General features: G+C 42.5%; 1 protein-coding gene across 15 annotated transcripts in view; it reads left to right on the top strand.

The window, feature by feature from the left end:
- Window positions 1-12,359, top strand: part of KALRN (kalirin RhoGEF kinase) — a 656,901-nt gene that overhangs the window by 323,767 nt on the left and 320,775 nt on the right. For all 15 annotated transcript variants that reach the window (XM_055315792.1, XM_055315793.1, XM_055315794.1 and 12 more), the window contains exon 11: window positions 11,558-11,749. In XM_055315792.1, the coding sequence (XP_055171767.1) occupies window positions 11,558-11,749 (192 nt within the window). The remainder of the gene's footprint in view (window positions 1-11,557; window positions 11,750-12,359) is intronic.

The following is a 12,359-nucleotide window of genomic DNA, read 5'->3' as shown; positions in this document are numbered from 1 at the left end:
ACAGGAAAAACAGCAACACTGCGAAGTTACATCTTTTGAGAGAGAACATTGCTTTGGGTACATCCCCCCTCCCCAGTATGTCTTGAGTTGCCAAGCCCTGCAGCAGGTGGCCCTATTCATCTTTCTTCTGCGGGGATGCTGTCTCTCCCACTGCTTCTTTCCTTGGCTTTAAGATGTCCACGTGAGAATGAACTTTTACAGGGCCAGGGCTACTGGGCGATCCACGTATCCACATCTGAACACTTAGGTCCATCTCGCTGATTTTTCAGATATTTTTGTCCACATTCTTGTATTGTGCTTACATGTCCCCCTTCATTATTTTGCCAGTTTGAGTAGAGTGGGGGAAGGAGAGATGGGGAAGGGTGGCCAGAGTGGAGTCTGTGTTATCAACTTTTGGGACTGGTGGGTTGCTTACTGGCAACATAGATGCCAGCTGGCTACATGTGGGGCCTGTTCAGCAGGAAGGGGATGAAATACTTTCCTCCTCAGTCTTCAGAGACTGCTGTCTGCATGGCATTCTCCTGGTTTTGATCTCCTGATTGCTCAGCTCCCCAGGACCGTGTCCTTTGCCCCAGCCTGGGGTTCTGGACCAGCCCCTGGCCCCTAGTCCCCGTTACTGTTTGCACTGTCTTCTTGGTGTGCCATCTATGCACCAGTCTTGGCTTTCCCAGGCCCGGCCTACAGCCCTGTGTCTGCCTCCTACTGCCTTCCAGGGCCTGGAAGCACAGGTGCAGAGGGTCAGGGACAAAGTCCTTTCTTGCTTTCTGCCTTAGCCCTCTAAGCATGGCCACATTTTCTAGAATCTGTCCAGTCCTTTCTTACAAGTTAGACCTGATATTTTCTGTCAAATCCTACCTCATAAGCTGTATGGGCAACCTTTAAGATCCAAACGTCTTTTGGTCCAGAAATAGGTTGTTTCTGTGTTGTTATTATATTACATAGATAATATGCTAACAGTTTTCATTATTGTCCTGTGCTCTTGCCTGTAACTAACTAGATATTCAGCTTCTAGCCTGCAGCTGAGAGGAGGTACACTGAAGTTTCTTTAAAGTGTAACATGGAAATGAAAACGGCTGGTGTGGATTTGAAGGGAAGAAAAGGAATCAGTAAAAGGGAGAACACCGTAGTGAAAAATAACTGCTATTCTTTTCTCAGAATTCCTAGACCTAGGTACATTCTTAAATGCAAAAAATTGGGCTGTAGGAAAATAAAACTTTACTTTAAAAAAAGCTTTACTTAGAAAAAAATGTGGGGTTCTGAAAATATACTGTTTATCATTAATAGGAAAAGGTGCTACAGCATTCTACATATAGAAACGGAAATGCTCTCTAGCAAGTAGCGATGCGTATGAGAATGGGACAGGGTGGTGATTGTATATGTGAATGTGATACAGCCTGCGTTTAGGTTTCCAGAGGTAATCTCAACACCCAAGCTATTTGTGTTGGGAGGTATTGGCATCTGTAGTAGTTATTTTTGGTATTAGTCCCAATTAATAGACTGAGATTTGTACAGTCTCCGGTTTAAGGAGCATCTGATTAGGATGACTTAGACACTCCTTGTTTAGACATACAAATTGCCCTAATGAAGGCAACTGTCACTTGCTCCTTTATTCAGAACACCTTGGGGAGATGTCCTTCTATCAGATATAATGTGGTGGGTTAACCCATCACTGGTACCAGGAAAGAGTTTCCTCTTTTTTCCCTACTGCTTCCCACCAAAGACCACTTGGCCAGAATCCATCCCATTCCTCCCCTGAGAGAGCCAGCAAATGGAGAAAAAAATGTGTGCCTGGTGCTCAGGGATGAACACTAAAAGGCATTTTCCTATATCATCCTAGTTATAAAAGTTGGTTGCTTGTACATGATCTATTGTGTTAGTACCAAATTTTAAACCTATTATGTGCTCAACTGGATTTATTTTATCTGGGGACTCTAATTCCCATTTACATGGAAAATATATTCTCAGAGTTAAATAAGAAGCTTACAAAGAGGGGAGTGTGGTTGGCTCAGTTGGTTAGGAATCTGCCTTAGGCTCAAGTCATGACCCCACAGAATCCTGGGAATCGAGCCCTGTGCCGGGCACCCTGCTTAGCAGGGAGTCTGCTTTTCCCTTTCCCGCTGAGCCGCCCCCCCCACCCCCCCACCCCCGCTCATGCTCTCTCTCTCTCTCTCAAAGGAATAAATGAAAAATCTTTTTTAAAAAAAAAAAATAAATAAATAAATAAAAAATCTTTTTTTAAAAAAAGGCATTAAAGAAACTTTCAGGTTGGATGCCTGGGTGGCTCAGTGGTTGAGCATCTGCCTTTGGTCAGGGCCTGATCCTGGGGTCAGGGATCAAGTCCCATATCAGACTCCCTGGGAAGAGCCTGCTTCTCCCTCTGCCTGTGTCTCTGCTTCCTCTCTCTCTCTGTATCTCTCATGGATAAATAAAATCTTAAAAAAAAAAAAAAAGAAAGAAACTTTCAGGTCACTACGCATCCTTAAACTGGGGACTATTTACATTAGGAAATAAGGTAACTATCCTTTTCCAAGCCTTGCTGCGGACAAGATCCTGGACTGCACTGCTTTGGGATTCAGTACCTCTTGAAAGGAGAACGCTGTGCCTAGTAGGTACGTTGATGAGTAGTTGAGATAGAAAAGATGAGTAAGATAGGACTCTTTCCTTCAAGGAGAATGCAGTTCTCTCTGGAAGTCACTTTATACACTTTGAAAGTGTGTTATAAAACAAAACAAACAATAAATAAACAAAAAATAGCAGTTGCAAAAGAATAATTACAATATCATAATTTAAAAACCAAAGGCATAAGAACAAATATAATGCAAAGTAACAGAGAAGCAGAAGAGGTAGCGAGTTTACATTGAGTCTTAGAGAGGTACATGGTTTAATGATAAGTACCTGAAGGTGACAGTCACAGAGACATGGCTTGCCATTTTCTAGCTATGGAACATTCTGAAGACATGTTAGTTTCTCTCTCTGAGCCTCACCTTTCTCACTTAAAAAATGAAATTAATAATACCCATCTTGGAATTGATCCTGAAGCTTAGAGGTAATGTATATAAATATAAAGAGCCTAAGATAACGCCTAGCACACCTGTAGAGACACCTGGTAAACTTATACTGTGTTCTTTGACCCGTAGATTATTTAAAAGTTCTTTAGTTTCCAACTCTTTGGGGGATTTTCCAGCAATATTTCTATTGTTGATTTATAATTTAATTACATTATGATCAGAGACAATATTTTCCTTTGTTGAGATTTGTTTTATGGCCCAAAATATGATTTATCTTGGTAAATATTCTGTAAGCACTTGAAAAGAATGTGCATTTTGCTCTTGTTGGGTGAAGTATTAATTAATGTCAGTTACATCAAGTCTTCAAATCTCCTATATCCTTACTAATTTCCTGTCTACTTTTTCTATTTAATTATTGGGAGGGGGCCTTAAATCTCAAGGATTTGTCTGTTCTCCCAGAAAGTGTCAGTTTTTGCTTCACATATTTTAAAATATGTGCTTCATTAGTAGATGCATAAATGTTTGGGATTATGATGTCCTCTTGATGAATTGACCTCTTTATCATTATGAAATGAACTTTTCCCCTAGGAATATGATTTGCTCTGAAATCTAGTATGTTTGATATTAATAAAGCCACCCCAGGTTTCTTCTGACTAGTGTTATCATGCTTGTATTTTTTCTACGCTTTCACTTTTAACTCATTTGTGTCTTTATAGTTGGAATACATTTCTTATAGACAGCATATAGTTGGGGCTTGCCTTTTTATCCAATCTGACAATCTCTGCTTTTGTTTATGGTACTTAGACAACTTATATTTAATATGATTATTGATATGTTTGTCTATCATCTTGTTACATTTTTTATATTTGTTTCATCTATTCTTTATTACTTTCTCTCTCCCCTTTTCTTCCTCTTTTGGTTAATTGAATATTTTTTTCCTTAAAAAAACAAAAAACAAAACAGCTTTATTGAGATACATTCACATGACCTACAATTCACCCTTTTAAAGTATACAACTCCGTGGTTGCAAGTATATTCACAGAGTTGTGCAAATATTACCATAATTAATTTTGGAACAATTTCATCACAAGAAACTCTATAGCCATTAGCAATCACTTCACCCCCAGTATCCCCCAGAAAGCGCTAATGTGCTTTTCGTCTAGAGCTAGAGAGTATAATGCTAAGCAAAATAAGCCAGTCAGAGAAAGACAAATACAATATGATTTCACACATTTGCACAATTTGAGAAACAAAAACAAGCAAAGAAAAAGAAAGAGGGAAAGAGAGAAATCAAGAAAGTCTCTTAACTATAGAGAACAAACCAATGGTTACCAGAGGAGAGGTAGGGAGAGGTAGGTAAGGGGATTAGGGAAATATATGATAGGGATTACAAAATACACTTGTGATGCAAACTGAGTATTTTTTATGATTTCATTTTATCCCCTTTGTTGGCTTATTAGCTATAACTATTTTGTTACTTTAATGGTTACTTTAGGGTTGTTTATAGTATGTGACTTTAATTTATTATGGTTCACCTTCAAATGATGTTATGCCACTTTATATACAGCATAAGGTTCTTTTATAAGTATATAAAGTTCTCATACTATATACAAAGTGGAATAACATCATTTCTCCCATTCTGACCTTTGTGCTATTATTGTCATATGTTTTACTTTACATGCACTATAAACTCCATGCTACACTATTATTATTTTTATGTTATATTTTAAAGAGTTTTAAACAATAAGAAAAAAAATCTACATTTTCCCCATAGTTAACAATTCTAGTGTTCTTCATTCCTGTGTGTGAATTTGTATTTCCATCTGGTGCCATTTCCTTCTTCCTAAGGACTTCCTTTAACATTTCTTGTCATGCAAATCTGCTGGTGAAGAATTCTTTCAGATTTGTATGCCTCGATATGTCTTGATTTCACCTTTGTTTTTGAAAAATAATTGGGGTGGGCACAGAATTCTAGGTTGACAGGATTTTTCCTTTTTTCAGTAAAGATGTTGCTCCACTATTTTCTCACTTGCATCGTTTCTGGTGGGAAGTCTGTTGTCATTCTGTGTGTGTGTGTGTGTGTGTGTGTGTGTGTGTGTGTGTAGCATTTCTTTTTACCTCTGATCACTTATACGATTTCCTTTTCTTGTTTTTCTACTTGGCTTGACTCAATTTTTATGGGCCTTGGTGTAGTTTTCATTGGGTTTCTTAAGTTTTAGTTTCTTGTATCTGTGTATTTATAGTTTTTAATAAGTTTGGGATTTTTTTGGTCATTATTTCTCTAAATATCCTTTTACTTCCCATACTCTCTTTTTGGGATTTCAATTACATGTGTGTTAGCTTTATTACAGTTGTCCCCAGCTCATTGGTACTTCATTTTTAAAAATTCTTTTTCTCTCAGCATTTCATTTTGAATAGTTTCTATTGCTATGTTTTTCAGTTCAATAATCTTTTCTTCTGCAATGTTTAACCTACTATTGATACCATCCAGTATATTTTTCATCTTTTCAAATGTAAGATCTTTTTTTTAAGGGCTTCTATTTCCCTATTTAACTTTTTACTTATGAAATACAGTTATAATTGCCATTTTTTAAAAAATTTTTAAGATGTATTTATTCATGAGACAGAAAGAGAGAGGCAGAGGGAGAAGCAGGCTCCCTGCAGGAAGCCCAATGTGGGACTGGATCCGGGGACTCCAGGATCATGCCCTAGGCTGAAGGGAGGCACTCAACCGCTGAGCCAGTCAGGTGTCCTATAAAATCGCCGTTTAGAAATCCTTATCTGCTCATTTTAACATCTGTGTCAGCTGTGGGTCAGTTTTGATTGATTTTTCTCCTCATCATAGGTTATATATTCCTACTCCTTTGTATGTCTAGTGGTTTCTTATTAGATACCAGACATTGAATTTTACCTTGTTGGTTGCTGAATATTTCTGTATTCCTATAAATATTCCTAAGCTTTGTTCTGGGACACAGTTAAGTTCCTTGAAAAAAGTTTGAACTTTTCAGGCCTTTCTTATAAAATTTGTTAGGTAGGACCAGAGCAGTGCTAGGTCTAAGGCTCATTATTCACACTTGCTAAGGCAAGACTCTTCTGACTACTCTACCTAATATCCTGTGATTCATGAAGTTTTCTAATGTGACTCGTAGAAACAGGTACCATTCCCAGCCCTGTGTGAATAGTGGGTGCCATTACCTTTCATTCTTTCAGGTAGTTCTTTCCCCAGCCTTGGCTCATATCCTCACACACGGATGCATTGTTTGCATATCTACCCCAAACTGGGTAAGGAAAGAAGGTGACAGAAATTTGTCAACTGTAAAGTAGTATTCAAATGTAAAGTTTGGGGCATCACCTTGATTTGTCTGCCATTCACTAAGGTCAAAATCCAGAGATAAGTCTGTACCTTCCTCAATGCCTGTACTTCGATGTCTTTCTTTCCTTCAATGTTTATATATATTTTCTCCTTTCCTCTTACTGCCCATTGGTTCCAGCCATGCCAGCCTGGAAAAATAATTATCGGGAAAGAATTTTTTTCCTGGTCCTCTGGTAGTCACATTCTCCAGTCCACACTGCCTCTTTTGAATAATAAAAGTGCCTCCTGGGCCTCAACCTTCCTCCTGTCCAGAGCATAGAGCCAAAAGTGCTAACTCTGTGAGGTTTTTTTTTTTTAATGTTTTATTCATTTATTCATGAGAGACAGAGAGGGAGAGGCAGAGACATAGGCAGAGGGAGAAGCAGGCTCCCTGAAGGGGGCCCGATGCGGGACTTGATCCCAGGACCCTAGGATTCTAGGATCACCACCTGAGCCGAAGGCAGACTCTCAACCACTGAGCCACCCAGGCGTCCCTGCTAACTCTGTTACCAAGGAACTCTTGATGCTATAGGTGTTTATAGTCACGGTCTCTTCTACTCCTTGTCTTTAAAGCTTGTCCCCTGACCCTCTGCTTTAGCCAAGGAAGTCTGAAACCATGCCTGTGTTTGGGGGATGCCTCTATTTTCAGAGACTAGTTATCCTAGAATGCTCTGTTTTTTCCTTGAGGAGAAAACAAAAAAATAATGGGCTGGGGCTGCAGCAGGCGAGTGGAAGGCTTGAATTTTCTAGGGCGTTTTACCTGGTTGAAATAGAGATTGGGGAGAGAAGAGCAGAAATTGCAACTATCTACGTGTTCCAATTGTCTGACTCAGGACAACCACAGGCCCTGCTTGAAAGCCCAGTGGCTGAAGGATCAATAACCCAGCTCTTATACCCATTTTTGGCATATCAATTGGGTAATGTTGATACGGGGTCAAGTACAAGGCAGGGGCTAGAAGGTTTGGAAACCAAAGAATGCCTAAGAACTGTACGAGAGTGAAATCCAACTCTGGCCCTGGGACAGGAACTGTTGTTTATTTGGTCAGAGGATGAGCAGAAGCCTGTCATGATCTGTACCCCAATTTGGGGTGATGACAGGCATCAACGCAGTGCTTTCACAATACTCTAGTTGATATTCTCTAAGCACATTCTTATTTCAAGACTATGCCAGGAGGTAGGATAAACCAAATGGGACATTGAATATGAATTCTAGCATGTAAGGTCTTGTAACCACGTAGTTGATGAGAGCCAAGGATTGAGTATTAGGATTGATGGGGAGTGATGTATTCGTTAATTTATTAATTCATTCACTAAATATTTATGGAGCATTTACTTGGTGCCAGGCACTAAGGGAAAGAGATGAAAGACATTATCTGCCTCTAGGCAGATGAGAAAGGCAAACATTTGCATTAGAATATGGCAAGTACCAAGGAGGGGATTGGCACAGATCACTCTGTGAGCTCAGAAGAGCACATCTAAGCCAAATTTGGGTGAGACGTGGATAAGAGGGATAAGAGGACCTCCAGGAGAAAGTGATACGGAGGCTGGGTCTTAAAGGATAAGAGTTGGTTATGTACAATAAGTGGAAGAAAGGCCTCCCAAGCAGAAGCATAGGGGATGGATTCAGTGCAATGAGTTTCTGGAAGTGTCAGCAGTTTATTTCCTAGGCTGTTGGGAATATGTGTGAGTTGAAGCTGTTGAGAAAAAGCAAGTGTCAGATGAAGAAGGGCCTTGGCATGCCATGCTAAGATATTTTACTCCAAAGGCGGTAGGAAGCCACTGAACAGTTTTAAGTAGAAGAGAGATATGACTGAATTTGAAGTTTAGAATCTCTTTTTGGTAGTCATAGGAAGGCAGCCTGGGCATCAGGGAAAGCAGAGAGCCCAGCTTCTAGCATTGACCCCATTCCCTCCTACCTGTCTTTATTATCCCCCTTCCTTTATAAAATCTATTCTCTAACTCTTTTCTGCCATATCCAGTACGATTTCCTACCACTGTCTAATTCGCTCAAGTTGACTCAACTTATCCAAACATATCATGCCCATTCCCATCTCTGTGCCTTGTTCATTCAGTAAACATTTAACAAGTGCCTATTGTATACCAGCCATGGTTCTGGCATGAAGAACCAAAGATGAATGAAACATGGAACCTACATTTGAGAAGCTCACAGACCAGTAGGGAGATAACCATGGAAGCACATTGTTATTGTGGGCATGGTAATGGATACGGAATGGGATAAACATAGAGTACCAGGGGCATAAAGAAATGAGAAGCCCTCTTCCTTCTCTGCTGAATCCTGGCCATCCTTAGGCTTCTGCTTTCACTCTGTATAGAGGCACACCAGTGTGTCTATACACTATACACCCATCACATCTATCTCCTATATAGGATTGTTCATTGGCTTCCCGCTGCCTTTGCGGTAAAACACGTCAGCATGGCTTGCCAAGGCCCTTCTTCATCTGACAGGATAGTGTAATGGGTTGGAGCTCGGGCTCTGAAACCAGAAAAGATTTTAATCTTGGTTCTATCACTTATGAGATATATGACCTTGGCCAGAAATTATTCCATGCCTCGGTTTCTTCCTCTGTAATATGGGGCTGATAACTGTAGCAACTTCATAGGGTTATTTTGAAGATTAAGGCAGTTAATCTAAATATAAGTCTTTAGATTGTCCTTGGCATGTGAAAATTATTCAATAATTATTGACTATTTTTATTCTCAGTTTGTATCCATTTCCTCAGCATCTATATCATGTCAGGAAACCTTAACCTTTAATTATTATTTACTTGCCCAGTTTTATGAGTTGCCATATTTCTTTCAAGAGTGATTATACAATAATCTTTGGAGGCAGCATACATTGTATTTGGATCTGTACTCCTGACAGACTTACAGCGTTAGGTGGGTCTTGGGGTGATCCGCCGTCCCAACTTGCTCAGAATCAATGCGACTTCTAGTGTTAGTAGCAGAGAAAGTCCCAGATCAACTGGGACAAGTTGTCCACTTTATATGCAGTGAGTACTTAAGTTCTGCTTTTTATTTATCTCATATTTGTCCCAAACTTAACTTTCAAATGAGCTCGCTTTGGCTTTGCCACAAATATTTATTTATTGCCTCGAAATTATAAAGCCACAACCTCTGGGTTTCTTTGGGGTTTCCTGAAATTCTCTGGGGTTTAAGGTAAAAGATATGAAGGATTCCTTAAAAAAAAGAGAGAGAGAGAGAAAAAAAAAAAACAAAAACAAGCCTCTCTCCCATCTGTTCTGGTTGTATTTACTAGAAATTCTGGATAAACCCTTAAGAGCCTCATTCAACCTGGCTCTCAGCCCAGGAGGTCTCTCCTGCCCATCATTTCCCATCTCTCTTGGCATTTCCATCATGACTCTGAGTACTTCCTTCATTTGCTTTCCAGAATCAACATACCCTTAGTTAAGTGGCAAAGCCTCTTTCCTCACAGAAGGATCATGTGGTCCTACGAATTTCCTACTAGGGGCCAAAGGATTTTTCCTCCTTTTCAAATCCAACTACCACCCTACCTCACCTGCATTGGGGCAGCATTTGCCCTAGGCTATTGTTTTTCAGGTAGCATTCCTTAAGGATCCACTGGAACCTCTCTAAGTGTTTCTTAAAACCATGGCAAGTGTTTACTGAAGGTTTGCGCATCTTCCTCAGTACAGTCAAGAGTCTGTCTCAACAGCCTCTGAAAGTTTCTACCCCCGTGCATGAGTAGTTTCTTGGGGCTGCATCAGAAATTGGGTAGCTTAAACAACAGACATCTATTGCCTCTCAGTTCTGGAGGCTAGAAGTACAAGATCAGTTTGGTTCTTTTGAGGGATATGTGGGAGAATTTGTTCCATGCCTCTCTTTACTCTAATAGTTTGCTGGCACTGTTCATCATTGATACATCCCCGAATCTCTGCTTCATCTTCACACGGTGTTCTTTCTGTAAGGACACCAGTTGTGTTGGATTAGGAACCCACTCTTCTCCAATAGGACTTAATCCTAATTAATTACATCTACAATGACTTGGTTTCCAAATAAGGTCACATTCTGAGGTTCTGAGGGTTAGGACTCCAACATGTGAGTTTCCAGAGGGGATGGTAGGGTGGGGAGTATAATTCGATCGTTAATGCCCAGATCTTTAAAAAAAAAAAAAAAAAAAAAAAAAAACAAAAACAAAACAAAAAAAAACCTCCCAAAACAAGACAAACATGAAAACTCCATGGACACTAAGGGCCACTTCAAAGGCAAAGCCATTGCTCATAAATCCGTTTCAGTTCTCGTTTGCTTTGCCTTTGATACTTTTCTGCTGCCAGATTTGCATCCTCACCAGTAACCACTTGTTTACCGCTCTATAGGGCATGTATGATTTTAGAGGTATTAAGAGATATGATATATGCTTGAGTCACCGCTTCTAAATCAGGGTATAGGAGGTATGTGTTTAAAAGGAAGCCTGCTGAGGAGAAGTTGAATCCGTGGCATAACTCTCCTAAAGGCAGCGACTCCCATTCTGATGAATAATAATTACAAGCTGGTTGCCTTTTTAAATGCTCTAGAGAATACCACGGTGTGTACAGACATGGGTTGGAGGAGTGTGTGTGTGGTGTGTGTGGTGTGTGTGTGTGTGTGTGTATGATGTGCATGTGCAGGCAGGAACTTGGGATAAAATCCCCAGGCTCCTCCCAGCCTTCCTGCAGACAGCAGCCTTCTCTGGGTTGCAGGGAATAGCCTGCACCTCCTCGCTCTGACTGGGGCTGCTTCCTGGCGGGGACTCCCGGGGGTCCCCGGCCCCTTCCCCTGCAAAGACGGAGCTCCCTTCCAAGAGATAAACACCAGCAGCCAGAGGGACCTGGGCGGGGGACACCAGACAGGTGGCCCGCTTCCCGGGTGTCGTCACCTGGAAACACCGACGGGGCCCAGATGCGGCACCTGTGACTCTGGCAGCTCCGGCCTGGCAGGGGGAGGCAGGGGGGCATCTCGGCCAGGCCGGGGGTCCTCGATGTGCCCCACGGGCGCTGGCTCCTCCTGGGGACAGAGGAGGCTTGTGGCTCGTGCCCGCTGACGCCGAGCTGCCGGGCAGGCTGCCAGCTTGGGGACAGGGCTCCTTGGTGCCAGCGGCCGGCGCGGGGAGCCAGGGGCAGCCGGGGGGCCGGGGGCCGGGGGCTGCTCGCTGACTCTCCCTCACTGTTGCTGCTGCCAGAACACCTACACCAACGCGGACAAGCTGCTGGAGGCCGCCGAGCAGCTGGCCCAGACCGGGGAGTGTGACCCCGAGGAGATCTACAAGGCGGCGCGGCACCTGGAGGTGCGCATCCAGGACTTCGTGCGCCGCGTGGAGCAGCGGAAGCTTCTCCTGGACATGTCGGTCTCCTTCCACACGCACACCAAAGAGGTGAGGCGGGGAGGGGGGACGCAGGGCTGGCAGGTGTCAGGTCAGTTCCCCAGCAGGGTGGCCCCCCGAGCTGGGCCCAGGGCCTGGGTGGGCGTGGGCCCCCCCAGCCGTGATGTGCCGACCACCTGCCCCTGATAATCCCTATTTAGGTCTGGACCCAAATGGAACAAAATTTCCTTCTCATCTCCAGTGTGGAGGGGGCCACCAAGGCAGGGAGTTCAGGGAGTGTGCAGCTAGCGAGCTTTGGGGCTCCCTGGACAACAGGCAGTGGGACGTTGCGGGCTCCCACCCCACAGCTACCCTCTCTGGGTTGCTGTTGCCCCGTCAGAAATCAGTCCCACGGAACTTTGATCATCCTTGTTACCAGCGAGGGGCATCCAGAGTTTGCAAATGTGTTCTATGTTTTTCTTTTATCTTTTTAAAACAGAGAATTAAATCTGCTTAATGAGGTCTGCCAGAGAGTGATGTTAAAGCGGGCTGGTTCTCAACTTGCCCAATTGGGGGGTGGCAGCCAGTGAATGAAGGGGGACAGAGGAACCCCTCATGCAGGAGGAAGCCATCTGGGCTTGAATCTGGCCCCGAATCCTTCGCCAAGTGGAGATGAGAGAGG

Source organism: Nyctereutes procyonoides, unplaced genomic scaffold, assembly GCF_905146905.1.
Source record: "Nyctereutes procyonoides isolate TBG_1078 unplaced genomic scaffold, NYPRO_anot_genome, whole genome shotgun sequence".
Classification (NCBI taxonomy): Eukaryota; Metazoa; Chordata; class Mammalia; order Carnivora; family Canidae; genus Nyctereutes; species Nyctereutes procyonoides.
Note: the sequence above shows the minus strand (reverse complement) of the source record. Positions and strands in the feature narration are given on the sequence as shown.